Genomic DNA, 14,313 nt, shown 5'->3' with positions numbered 1-14,313 from the left:
GTGTGTGTATCAGTGTGTATCGGTGTGTGTGTGTATCGGTGTGTGTGTGTATCGGTGTGTGTGTGTATCGGTGTGTGTGTATATCAGTGTGTGTATATCAGTGTGTGTGTGTATCGGTGTGTATATCAGTGTGTGTGTATCGGTGTGTGTGTGTGTATCGGTGTGTGTGTGTGTATCGGTGTGTGTGTATCGGTGTGTGTGTGTATCGGTGTGTGTGTATCGGTGTGTGTGTGTATCGGTGTGTGTGTGTATATCGGTGTGTGTGTGTATATCGGTGTGTGTGTGTATCGGTGTGTGTGTATCGGTGTGTGTGTGTGTATCAGTGTGTGTGTGTATATCGGTGTGTGTGTATATCGGTGTGTGTGTGTATCGGTGTGTGTGTGTATCGGTGTGTGTGTGTATCGGTGTGTGTGTGTATCGGTGTGTGTGTATCGGTGGTTGTGTGTATCGGTGGTTGTGTGTATCGGTGTGTGTGTGTATCGGTGTGTGCGTGTATCGGTCTGTGTGTATCGGTGTGTGTGTATCAGTGTGTATCGGTGTGTGTGTGTATCGTGTGTGTGTATCGGTGTGTGTGTATCAGTGTGTATCGGTGTGTGTGTGTGTGTATCGGTGTGTGTGTATCGGTGTGTGTGTGTATCAGTGTGTATCGGTGTGTGTGTGTGTATCGGTGTGTGTGTATCGGTCTGTGTGTACCAGTGTGTATCGGTGTGTGTGTGTGTATCGGTGTGTGTGTATCGGTGTGTGTGTGTATATCAGTGTGTATCGGTGAGTGTGTGTATCGGTGTGTGTGTATCGGTGTGTGTGTGTGTATCGGTGTGTGTGTGTGTATCGGTGTGTGTGTGTGTGTATCGGTGTGTGTGTGTGTGTATCGGTGTGTGTGTGTGTGTATCGGTGTGTGTGTGTGTGTGTCGGTGTGTGTGTGTGTGTATCGGTGTGTGTGTGTGTGTCGGTGTGTGTATCGGTGTGTGTGTGTGTATCGGTGTTCGTGTGTGTATCGGTGTGTGTGTGTGTATCGGTGTTCGTGTGTGTATCGGTGTTCGTGTGTGTGTCGGTGTTCGTGTGTGTATCGGTGTTCGTGTGTGTGTATCGGTGTGTGTGTGTGTGTATCGGTGTGTGTGTGTGTGTATCGGTGTGTGTGTGTGTGTATCGGTGTGTGTGTGTGTGTATGTGTGTATCGGTGTGTGTGTGTGTGTATCGGTGTGTGTGTGTGTGTATCGGTGTGTGTGTGTATCGGTGTGTGTGTGTGTGTATCGGTGTGTGTGTGTATCGGTGTGTGTGTGTGTGTATCGGTGTGTGTGTGTGTGTATCGGTGTGTGTGTGTGTGTATAAGTGTGTGTGTGTGTGTATCAGTGTGTGTGTGAGTGTATCGGTGTGTGTGTATCAGTGTGTGTGTATTAGTGTGTATCAGTGTGTGTGTATTAGTGTGTATCGGTGTGTGTGTATCGGTGTGTGTGTGTATCGGTGTGTGTGTGTGTATTGGTGTGTATCGGTGTGTGTGTGTATCGGTGTGTGTGTATGTATCGGTGTGTGTGTGTGTATCGGTGTGGGTGTGTATCGGTGTGGGTGTGTATCGGTGTGGGTGTGTATCGGTGGGTGTGTATCGGTGGGTGTGTATCGGTGGGTGTGTATCGGTGGGTGTGTATCGGTGGGTGTGTATCGGTGGGTGTGTATCGGTGGGTGTGTATCGGTGGGTGTGTATCGGTGGGTGTGTATCGGTGGGTGTGTATCGGTGGGTGTGTATCGGTGGGTGTGTATCGGTGGGTGTGTATCGGTGGTTGTGTATCGGTGGTTGTGTATCGGTGGGTGTGTATCGGTGGGTGTGTATCGGTGGGTGTGTATCGGTGGGTGTGTATCGGTGGGTGTGTATCGGTGGGTGTGTATCGGTGGGTGTGTATCGGTGGGTGTGTATCGGTGGGTGTGTATCGGTGGGTGTGTATCGGTGGGTGTGTATCGGTGTGTATGTGTATCGGTGTGTGTGTGTATCGGTGGGTGTGTATCGGTGGGTGTGTATCGGTGGGTGTGTATCGGTGGGTGTGTATCGGTGTTCGTGTGTGTGTGTGTATCGGTGTGTGTGTGTGTATCGGTGTGTGTGTGTGTATCGGTGTGTGTGTGTGTATCGGTGTGTGTGTATCAGTGTGTGTGTATCAGTGTGTATCGGTGTGTGTGTGTGTATCGGTGTGTGTGTGTGTATCGGTGTGTATCGGTGTGTGTGTGTGTATCGGTGTGTGTGTGTGTGTATCGGTGTGTGTGTGTGTATCGGTGTGTGTGTGTGTATCGGTGTGTGTGTGTATCGGTGTGTATCGGTGTGTGTGTGTGTATCAGTGTGTGTGTGTGTATCGGTGTGTATCGGTGTGTGTGTGTGTGTATCGGTGTGTGTGTGTGTGTGTGTGTATCGGTGTGTATCGGTGTGTGTGTGTATCGGTGTGTGTGTGTGTGTATCGGTGTGTGTGTGTGTGTGTATCGGCGTGTGTGTGTGTATCGGCGTGTGTGTGTGTATCGGCGTGTGTGTGTGTATCGGCGTGTGTGTGTATCGGCGTGTGTGTGTATCGGCGGGTGTGTATCGGCGGGTGTGTATCGGCGTGCGCGTATCGGCGTGCGCGTATCGGCGTGCGCGTATCGGCGTGCGCGTATCGGCGTGCGCGTATCGGCGTGCGCGTATCGGCGTGCGCGTATCGGCGTGCGCGTGCGCGTATCGGCGTGCGCGTATCGGCGTGCGCGTGCACGTATCGGCGTGCGCGTGCGCGTATCGGCGTGCGCGTATCGGCGTGCGCGTATCGGCGCGCGCGTATCGGCGCGCGCGTATCGGCGCGCGCGTGCGCGTATCGGCGCGCGCGGGCATCGGTGTGCGAGTGTATCGGTGTGCGTGTATCGGTGTGCGTGAATCGGTGTGCGTGAATCGGTGTGCGTGAATCGGTGTGCGTGAATCAGTGTGCGTGAATCAGTGTGCGTGTATCGGTGTGCGTGTGTATCGGTGTGTGTATCGGTGTTTGTGTGTGTATCGGTGTGTGTGTATCGGTGTGTGTTGGGTATCGGTGTGTGTGTGTGTGTATTGGTGTGTATCGTTGTGTGTGTATCGGTGTGTGTGTATCGGTGTGTGTGTGTATCGGTGTGTGTGTGTATCGGTGTGTGTGTGTATCGGTGTGTGTGTATCGGTGTGTGTGTATCGGTGTGTGTGTTGGGTATCGGTGTATGTGTGTGTATCGGTGTGTGTGTGTGTATTGGTGTGTATCAGTGTGTGTGTATCGGTGTTTGTGTGTGTGTGTCGGTGTGTGTATCAGTGTGTGTTGGGTATCGGTGTATGTGTGTGTACGTGTGTATCGATGTGTGTGTGTATCAGTGTGTGTGTATCGGTGTGTGTGTGTATATCGGTGTGTGTGTATATCGGTGTGTGTGTGTATCGGTGTGTGTGTGTATCGGTGTGTGTGTGTATCGGTGTGTGTGTGTGTATCCGTGTGTGTGTATCGGTGTGTGTGTATCGGTGTGTGTGTGTATCGGTGTGTGTATCGATGTGTGTGTGTATCGGTGTGTGTGTATCAGTGTGTGTGTATCAGTGTGTGTGTATCGGTGTGTGTGTATCGGTGTGTGTGTATCGGTGTGTGTGTATCGGTGTGTGTTGGGTATCAGTCTGTATCGGTGTTTGTGTATCAGTGTGTGTGTATCAGTGTGTATGTATCGGTATGTGTGTGTATCGGTGTGTGTGTGTATCGGTGTGTGTGTGTATCGGTGTGTGTGTGTATCGGTGTGTGTGTGTATCGGTGTGTGTGTGTATCGGTGTGTGTGTGTATCGGTGTGTGTGTGTATCGGTGTGTGTGTATTGGTGTTTGTGTGTGTATCGGTGTGTGTGTGTATCAGTGTGTGTGTGTGTATATCGGTGTGTGTGTGTGTGTGTATCAGTGTGCCAGTGTGGGTGTGTAAGCGTGTCAGCGTGGGTGTGAAGCGTGTCAGTGTGGGTGTGGAAGTGTGTCAGTGTGGACATGTAAGTGTGTCAGTGTGGTGTGTAAGCATGTCAGTGTGGGTGTGTAAGGGAAGTGTGTCAGTGTGGGTGTGTAAGTGTGTCAGTGTGGGTGTGTGAGGGAAGTGTGTCCGTGTGGGCGTGTAAGGGAAGTGTGTCAGTGTGGGTATGTAAGTGTGTTAGTGTGTGTGTGTAAGGGAAGTGGCTCAGTGTGGGTGTGTAAGGGAAGTGTGTCAGTGTGGGCATATAAGTGTGTCCGTGTGGGTGTGTAAGGGAAGTGTGTCAGTGTGGGTGTGTAAGTGTGTCAGTGCAGGTGTGCAAGTGTGTCAGTGAGGGTGTGTAAGGGAAGTGTGTCAGCGTGGGTGTGTAAGGGAAGTGCATCAGTGTGGGTTTGTAAGTGTGTCAGTGTGGGTGTGTAAGTGTGTCAGTGTGGGTGTGTCAGTATGTCAGTGTGGGTGTGTCAGTGTGGGTGTGTCAGTGTAGGTGTGTAAGGGAAGTGTGTCAGTGTGGGTGTGTACGTGTATCAGTGTGGGGTGTAAGGGAAGTGTGTCAGGGTGGGTGTGTAAGTGTGTCAGTGTGGGTGTGTAAGTGTGTCAGTGTGGGTGTATCAGTGTGTCAGTGCGGGTGTGTACGTGAGTCAGTGTGGGTGTGTAAGGGAAGTGTGTCAGTGTGGGTGTGTAAGGGATGTGCATCCGTGTGGGTGTGTAAGTGTGTCAGTGTGGGTGTGTAAGTGTGTTCCATGTGGGTGTGTAAGGGAAGTGTGTCAGTATGGGTGTGTAAGTATGTCAGTGTGGGTGTGTCAGTGTGGGTGTGTAAGTGTGTCCGTGTGGGTGTGTAAGGGAAGTGTGTCAGTGTGGGTGTGTCAGTGTGGGCATGTAAGTTTGTCAGTGTGGGCGTGTAAGGGAAGTGTGTCAGCGTGGGTGTGTAGGTGGGTCAGTGTGGGCGTGCCAGTGTGTCCGTGTGGGTGTGTAAGGGATGTGTGTCAGTGTGGGTGTGTAAGTGTGTCAGTGTGGGTGTGTCAGTGTGGGTGTGTCAGTGTGGGGTGTAAGTGTGTCAGTGTGGGTTTGTCAGTGTGAGTGTGTCAGTGTGAGTGTGTCAGTGTGAGTGTGTCAGTGTGGGTGTGGAAGTGTGTCAGTGTCAGTGTGTCAGTGTGGGTGTGTCAGTGTCAGTGTGTCAGTGTGGGTGGGTCAGTGTGGGTGGGTCAGTGTGGGTGGGTCAGTGTGTCAGTGTGGGTGTGTCAGTGTGGGTGTGTAAGTGTGTCAGTGTGGGTGTGTAAGGGATGGGTGGGATTACTCTGAGGTTTTTTTAAACAATAAAATACATTTGACTGAATTTACCATTTTAGAAAGTTATGAAAATGTGCCTCTTTAGTCGTCATTTAACCCACTTTCTGGCTGAGCCCTGTGGGTACTTCCAGCAATAAACTCCAGCTGGTGTGGTGCAGTGGGACAGTGAAGAGAGTGTGTCAGATACTCACCACAGAACGCCAAATATGATGAGTGTGACCGTCAGGCAGACAATGGAGAGCGAACAGCCAACATATGTGATGGCAGAGAGCGCCACCTGGTGTACTGGCTCCAACTGTTCAGGACGAGAGAGACAGAAAAAAATACACAAATTCAGAAAGAAAATACCAAATCACTAGACCACACTCCCATTTTTGAGGGTTCTTTTGAACCACCATTTCTCCCATCATTTTGACGTGGAGCAAGGGAGCTCCCCCACCGTATCCTGGCCCAGAGTTTGACCCTCCATCAGTGTCATTGGAAGACAGATTATTTGGTCATTATCCCATTGCTGTTTACGGGGTCTTGCTGTGCGCACGGAGGCTGCCACCGTTTCCACGTGACAACAGTGGGGCAGTAACTGCACCTTGGGATGTCCTGGAGTAAGTGTTAGAAATGAGACACTCTGTTGACCCTGAGTCCCGATCCCAGTTTCCGACACTCAGTGACACCGAGCACAGCAGCTATTCCGGGACAACAGCAACAAGACTCGGGAATCCGGACACCCGGGAATGGGAGACGGGTGACCAGGGACTCGGATTCGACTCGCTTAGTCTGCAGTGACTAAAGGCTTCTCAACAAACGCTCACCCCCCCACACACACCCCCACACACACCCCCACACACACCCGTACATACACACCCGTACATACACCCCCACACACACCCCCACACACACCCCCACACACACCCCCACACACACACCCACACACACCCGTACATACACCCCCACACACACCCCCACACACCCCCCCACACACACCCCCACACACACCCCCACACACACCCGTACATACACACCCACACACACCCCCACACACACCCCCACACACACCCGTACATACACCCCCACACACACCCCCACACACACCCCCACACACACCCCCACACACACCCCCACACACACCCCCACACACACCCGTACATACACACCCACACACACCCGTACATACACACCCACACACACACCCCCACACACACCCCCACACACACCCCCACACACACCCCCACACACACCCGTACATACACACCCACACACACCCCCACACACACCCCCACACACACCCCCACACACACCCCCACACACACCCCCACACACACCCGTACATACACCCCCACACACACCCCCACACACACACCCACACACACACCCACACACACACCCACACCCCCCCACACACACCCCCACACCCACCCCCACACACACCCCCACACACACCCCCCCACACACCCCCACACACACCCCCCCACACACACCCCCCACACACACCCCCCACACACACCCCCCACACACACCCCCCACACACCCCCCCACACACACCCCCCACACACCCCCCCACACACACCCCCACACACACCCCCACACACACACCCGTACATACACACCCCCACACACACCCCCACACACACCCCCACACACCCCCACACACACCCCCACACACACCCCCACACACACACCCACACACACCCCCCCACACACCCCCCCACACACCCCCACACACACCCCCACACACACACCCACACACACACCCACACACACCCGTACATACACACCCACACACACACCCACACACACACACACCCCCATACATACACACCCACACACACACCCACACACACACACACACACACACCCGTACATACACACCCACACACACACACACGTACATACACGTACATACACGCGCACACACACACTCACACACACCAACACACACACCCACACACACACCCCAACACACACACCCACACACACACATACACACACAGCCACCCCCCACACACAGCCCCCCACACACAGCCCCCCACACACAGCCCCCCCACACACAACTACACACACACACACACCATACACACACACACCAACACACACCCCCACACACACACACACCCACACACACCCCACACCCCCACCCACACACACACACACCAACACACACCAACACACACACACACACACACACACACCAACACACACACACACCAACACACACACACACCAACACACACACACACGTACACACACACACCTCCACACCCCCACACATAGCTCCACACACACCTACACACACACCCCACACCCCCACCCACACACACCCACACACACACACACACACCCACACACACCAACACACACACCACCACACACACACCTCCACACCCCCCACTCCCCCACACATAGCTCCACACACACCTACACACACACGTACACACATACCCACACACCCCACCCCGCACACACACGTACACACACCCCCACACCCACACCTCCACACACACACACACACCTCCACAAACACCCCCACACCCCCCACACACACACCTACACACACACACATCCACACACCCCTCCACACACCCCCACACACACACATACACACCCCCACCCACTAACAAACACACTCACTCACACACACTCACCCTCATACACACCCATACACACACCCATACACACACCCATACACACATCCCCACATACCCCCACATACACCCCCCCCACAAACACCCACACACCTGTACACACACTTACTCACACACCCACACTCACCCACTAACAAACACACTCACTCACACACACTCACTGAGTCACTAACAAACATACTCGCACACACATACCTACCCATCCACATCCACAAACATTTGCACACCCACCCATCACCCACCCAGACACTCAATCACACCCAAACTCAAACACACACCCATTCATACCTGTCCATGAACTCACCCTGCACTCACTCACTCACTCACTCACTCACTCACTCACTCACTCACTCACTCACTCACTCACTCACTCACTCACACACATTTATTCTTGAACTTGAAGAGGGCTGCAGTTGTAAAAACAAGAGAAATAGGAGCAGGTGTTGGTCATTCAGCATCTTTAAGCAGCTTTGGTCATCCAATACAATCAGAGCTAATCCACTACGTCAGCTCCACCTCCCTCCCCAATCCCCCAATTCTCTGCATTTCCTTGGTATCCAAGTCGGTATTTCTCTCAATCCTGAACGTACTCAATGACTGATCGCCCAGAACTCTCAATCCTCTCAATGAAGACATTTCTCCTCATCTCAGTGTTAAGTTGCTCGTCCCTTATCCTGATACTGTGGGCTGGATTCTCTGCTGCCCCACAATGAGAAACCCCATTGACCAGCCGGTGAAACAGAGAGTCCCCACGGAGTCCCCACGGCCTCCCCACGGCGTCCCCACGGAGTCCCCACGGCGTCCCCACGGCGTCCCCACGGAGTCCCCACGGCCTCCCCACGGCCTCCCCACAGAGTCCCCACGGCCTCCCCACGGCGTCCCCACGGCGTCCTCACGGCGTGCTGAACCAGAAATCTGCCGTGGCAGGACAGAGGAACCTGTCCTAAGACCCGAAGGAAACAATCTCCCAGCCCCTTCCTGGTGAACACCTCAAAGAATTTTACACATTTCAATCAAAGAGAGAGCGGGTAAATGGAGTTGAAATCAGCCATGATTGAATGGTGGAGCGGACTCGATGGGCCGAATGGCCTTACTTCCGCTCCTATGTCTTATGGTCTTATGGTCTTAAATCGCCTCACTTCCTTCTGAACTCCAGGGTGGCACAGTAGCACAGTGGGTAGCACAGTTGCTTCACAGCGCCAGGGTCCCAGGTTCGATTCCCAGCTTGGGTCACTGTCTGTGCGGAGTCTGCACGTTCTCCCCGTGTCTGCGTGGGTTTCCTCCGGGTGCTCCGGTTTCCTCCCACAGTCCAAAGATGTGCAGGTTAGGTGGATTGGCCGTGATAAATTGCCCTTAGTGTCCAAAAAGGTTAGGAAGGGTTATTGGGTTACGGGGATAGGGGAGAAGTGAGGGCTTAAGTGTGTCGGTGCAGACTCAATGGGCCAAATGGCCTCCTTCTGCACTGTACAACAATTCTATGAATGTAGGTCGAGTTTACTCAGTCTGTTACGGTACCCGGAAAAGGTATTTATATTTATATTAATTATATATTATATTGCATTTATATTAAGAAATCAGACGAGACTCCAACAGTGTTTCAATTTGTAAACTGTGAGAATAGGGGGCGCGATTCTCCGCTCCCGCGCCATTTCAGAGAATCGCCTGGGTCGCCAAATTTTCCCGCGACGCCGGTCCGACGCCCTCCCGCGATTCACGGAAGCGGCCAGATCGGCACAATCGCGTTTTGCGCGGCGCGGTCCAGTGAATCGCCCGAGACAGCCAAAATGGCGATTCACCGGTACCCCCGCGATCCTCAGTGCCGGATGGGCCGAGCGGCCGGCCCAAAATGGTGGGTTCCCCCCGGCGCCGTCCACACCTGGTCGCTGCCGGCGGGAACAGCGCGGGATCCTGGGAGATGCTATTCCAGAATGCTAAGAGCATCATGGCTTTTGGCCTGTTTTTAATGTCTCACAGGTCAGCTACAGAAGCATTGTCATTTCAGTTGGAGTCAGCTCTACGTTAATAACGGACTCTGGGGTCTCAACCCCAAAAGGGATTTTACACCCACCTTTTCTCTTTCAAAATCTGAAAGTTTCCCTCTCATTTGTCAGTACCTCCCTGCAGATAACACACATGGGATTTGCATTGGCACAATTGACAAAACCACACCTCAAAAAATCATCTTTATACTGCTTTGCTCCCGAGTTGAGTTTCTTCTTTGTAGGCTGTTAACTAACAAGAGGCCCTGCAGCTCTGTACAGAGCTAACGCTAGCACAGCTCTGTCCTGCCCTGGACTCTCCTGCGCAGCTCTCTCCAACAGATTCTGCTGTGAGATCCTCTCTATTTGATCTTGCCTATTTGTGTCTCTGGCCATCTCTTATTTTGAAGAAAATTATCCATCTTCACAGTCCTCTTTCCAGTAGTTGGAAAATGGAAGTGGCTCTGCTCCGTGATTTAGCGGCAAAAGCGCTTGCACAGATGACGCTGCTCGTCCCGTGGATATGCAGGGCATGTGACCTGCTCTCTGCTGCCACTTCTGTCCGGAAGACTGCACACAGCCTCATTTATTTTTATTTAAAAGGCAGCAGCAGCCTGCATCCCCAATGTAAAAGCTGGTAGCAGCCATTGGGCACATCGCCCATAGAATTTACAGTGCAGAAGGAGGCCATTCAGCCCATCGAGTCTGCACCGGCCCTGGGAAAGAGCACCCTACCACCACCCTATCCCCGTAACCCAGCAACTCCACCTAACCTTTTTGAAACTAAGGGCAATTTATCACGGCCAATCCACCCAACCAGCACGTCTTTGGACTGTGGGAGGAAACCGGAGCACCCGGAGGAAACCCACACAGACGCGGGGAGGACGTGCAGACTCCGCACAGACAGTGACCCAAGCCGGGAATGGAACCTGGGACCCTGGTGCAGTGAGGTGGCAGTGCTAACCGCTGTGCCCATTTGTTGAGAGAATTTCTTCACTTGCACTGATCCTGAAGTGTATAATTGTAACATTTGCGCTACACAAGTGCCAGGCAATGACCGTCTCCAACCAGAGAGATTGTCACCATCCCCCCTTGACAATGGCATCACCATCGCTGAGTCCCCCACTACCCACCTCTTGGGGGTTGCCATTGACTACAAACTGAACCGGACTAGCCATATAAATACCGTGGCTACAAGAGCAGGCCAGAGGCTGGGAATCCTGCGGAGAGAAACTCACCTGATTCCCCAAAGTTTGTCCACCATCAACAAGGCACAAGTCAGCACAATACTCCCCACTTGCCTGGATGAGCGCAGCTCCAACAACACTCAAGAAGCTCGACACCATCCAGGACAAAGCAGCTCACCTGATCGGCATCACTTTAAACATTCACTCCCTCCACCACTAACGCACAGTGACTGCCGTATGTAACATCTACAAGATGCACTGCAGCAATTCACCAAGGCAGCACCTTAAAAACCTTGAGATGTCTACCCCTAAAAGAGCAAGGACTGAAGGTGCATGGAAATGCCACAAGTTCTTCTCCAAGCTGTACACCGACTTGACTTGGAAATATATCACCGTTCCTTCACTGTCACGGGGTCAAAATCCTGGAACTCCCTCCCTAACAGCACAGTGGGTGTACCTACACTACATGGACTGCAGCGGCTCACTGAAGGCGGCTCACCACCACCGTCTCAAGAGCCAGAAGGGATGTGCAATAAATGCTGGCCTAGTCAGCAACGCCCACATCCCGTGGAATAACTTTTTAAAAGTGGACATCACGCTCTTCTCAAATTGTATTGCGGGTGGAAAGTTACAGGATGTGCGCGCACTATTGTCTGATAGGCAGTCCGCAAAGCATAAGGTTCCATCCTGGAGAGAGTGTACAGAAAATGAACTTGCCAAACTGTGCAACTTCTCCTGAATCAATGGCCGGAGCTTATGTTGAGATATTTAGAGAACCGTCTGTTCATTACATCATCATAATCCAGGCAGAGTTGACCAAACAGAAGATTGGGGAATTTTAAAGATTGGTGCGTCATGCCCAAAGCCCCTTGCGTGGCTGTTTAAGATTGAATTTGACCTGGATCAGACCCTGCCCATTGCAAATTGTGAGATTTAACTCATTCAAAATCAAATTTCACTGGTTTCTCAGTCACACAGGCAAGAAGAGTTAATTTTGTTTTAAAAGATGGTTCAATTAAAAATTAAATTACTACGAAACCAACTGGTGCACACCAATTAAACTATTAAACGGTTCTGAATCATTTTTAATGTAATTTGCAGAGATTTTAAATCAGATTCCTCACAGATGCAGGTCTAGCCGCCCTGATTAATCAGAAATTATACTTGGTGAGGAATCCATTTTCAGCCGTACTAATCAAATGCATCTGCTCTTAAATACATCGAGAAATATTTATTGGAAAGGAATAATTGTGTTCTCTTGTACCGCCTGTACTAACCCACCAAGCCAGTTGGTGCAAGATGGTCACTGGGCGATATTTTCCTACCTCCTATTGGCCGTCAGCGGGATCTTCCAGCCCCGTCAATGTTGACGGCGTCTTGTATTACTCGGCTGTTCCGCCGATGAGGAACCCCCCCCCCCCACGGCGCGGGGTCACCTTCCGCAGGGCTGGAAAATCCCCTCAGTCTTACGTTTATTTGCAGAGTGAAACGTTACAGGCATAAACCTCCTAACCCTCACCGCTCCCCATTTTCAGTAAGTGCCTCCTTATATCTACTCAAACGAAACTCCAATTAATTCTCCCCATCCGTATATCATTAAACACGCACATATTTAATTACCAACGTGCGATTGTACCAGGGCAGGGAAGGTTTTGCATTTGGAATCCCTCCTCCCTTGGACTTTAGAAAATCCAAACATTCGAGCACAGCTGAAGGGAGCTGATTGAGATCATTTCAACATCGCATAAGAATCTGCCATCAGCTCACAGTCCAGTGCCAACAACAACATCGCATGAAACCTGATTGTTCAGAATGCTCTGTAATCTGCTTTTCATTAGCGGGCTGGGGATAAATATATTAAATACAGGTTGAATGTATTGCTCGTACAAATCCAGATTTTGGAGAGTATTTGTGATCTTGGATTACCAATGTGAAATACTTTGTCACAGCGATGGAAACTGATTCGTGATTCAACAATTACTTAGCACATTCAGTGAAACTGAAAGTTTATCAACTGTCCAAGAGCCAACACTATTGCCGATCGCCTAACTCGGACCAGGTCACATTCACCCGGTACCCCACTGTACCCCACTGATTTACATTGGTCCAAGTCCAGCAGCTCCATTTTATAATTCTCATCCTTGGTTTCAAATCCCCTCCCCTCCCCTCGCTATCTCTGTAACCGCCTCCAGCCACACAACTCTCTGAGATCTTCCCCAATCTGGCCTCATGACCATCCCTGATTTTAATCACTCCAACATTGGTGACCGTGCCGTCAGCTGTCTGCACCCGAAGGACTGGAATTCCCTCCCTAACCACCCCTCACCCCCCCCCCCCCCACCCCCATCTCTCACACCTCCTTTAAAACACTCGACAAACACATGGATAGGATGGCTTTGGAGGGATACGGCTCCAGGAAGTGCTGAGGGTTTTGACCAAGGGTGGTATCATGACCGGTACAGGCTCGGAGGGCCGAAGGGCCTGTTCCTGGGCTCTATTGTTCTTTGTTCTTTGTCTCCTTGTGTTAAAGCGGGATTGATGATACCTCAGTACCTTCAGATGTTTGGCTATGTTAAAGATGCTATATAAATACAAGCTGTTGTTGAGGCAAATTCGAAATATTTGATCTTGTTTGGAGCTTTAGAAAATGCTGGAGACCAGGGAAAGCACCAGAGGGAAAAGACCAGCAATGCCATCAATTTAAAAAATTCCAGTGTCTATAACGAACCCTCAAACAACTCCCTCTCCCTCCCTTCCTTCCATTCTCCTTTACTCCTTCCTCCATTGTCTCTCTCTGTCCATTCCTATTCTTGTTCTCTCTCTCTCTCTCTCCCTCTCGTCATGGCACCTTCTTAAGTCAAATTGTGTATGTATATGTAATCAAACTGGAATAAACTAGTTTCTCAGTTGGACACCTTGAACTCCACGCACTGCACATGATCTCTTTTCTGTCCTTCAAAGGTATCCCAGCCTGACAATGAGGATTGGATATTGGATTCCCCAGCCGAACAGAGTTGATTGGAAAAGCTTCCAGCAAACCAGGCGGGGAACTATAAGGTATTTTTGCTGAGAAATAACTAATCCAGGCTGAGTGAAAAGGCTGTTTGTGCATATGGGCGGACTGAGCTTCGAAGATGGCTGCATCAATGGGCATTATGGGGTGACTGGGAGTACAGCCATGACCGAGAGTCTTTCGATGTGTATGTGAAATGACGAGAGACTAATACCCTCGACATCACTGATAACCCAGCTGTGAACCAGGCAGTAGAG

At 51.5% G+C, this 14,313-nt stretch overlaps 1 protein-coding gene across 2 annotated transcripts in view; it reads right to left on the bottom strand.

The window, feature by feature from the left end:
* The window catches only part of adgrd1 (adhesion G protein-coupled receptor D1), an 850,441-nt gene that overhangs the window by 400,401 nt on the left and 435,727 nt on the right, over nucleotides 1–14,313 (bottom strand). For both annotated transcript variants that reach the window (XM_072517886.1, XM_072517956.1), the window contains one exon: nucleotides 5,430–5,533. In XM_072517886.1, the coding sequence (XP_072373987.1) occupies nucleotides 5,430–5,533 (104 nt within the window). The remainder of the gene's footprint in view (nucleotides 1–5,429; nucleotides 5,534–14,313) is intronic.

Source organism: Scyliorhinus torazame, chromosome 1 (assembly GCF_047496885.1).
Source record: "Scyliorhinus torazame isolate Kashiwa2021f chromosome 1, sScyTor2.1, whole genome shotgun sequence".
In the NCBI taxonomy this organism is placed as follows: Eukaryota; Metazoa; Chordata; class Chondrichthyes; order Carcharhiniformes; family Scyliorhinidae; genus Scyliorhinus; species Scyliorhinus torazame.
The sequence above is the reverse complement of the archived record's forward strand: the minus strand, read 5'-3'. Positions and strand labels throughout refer to the sequence as shown.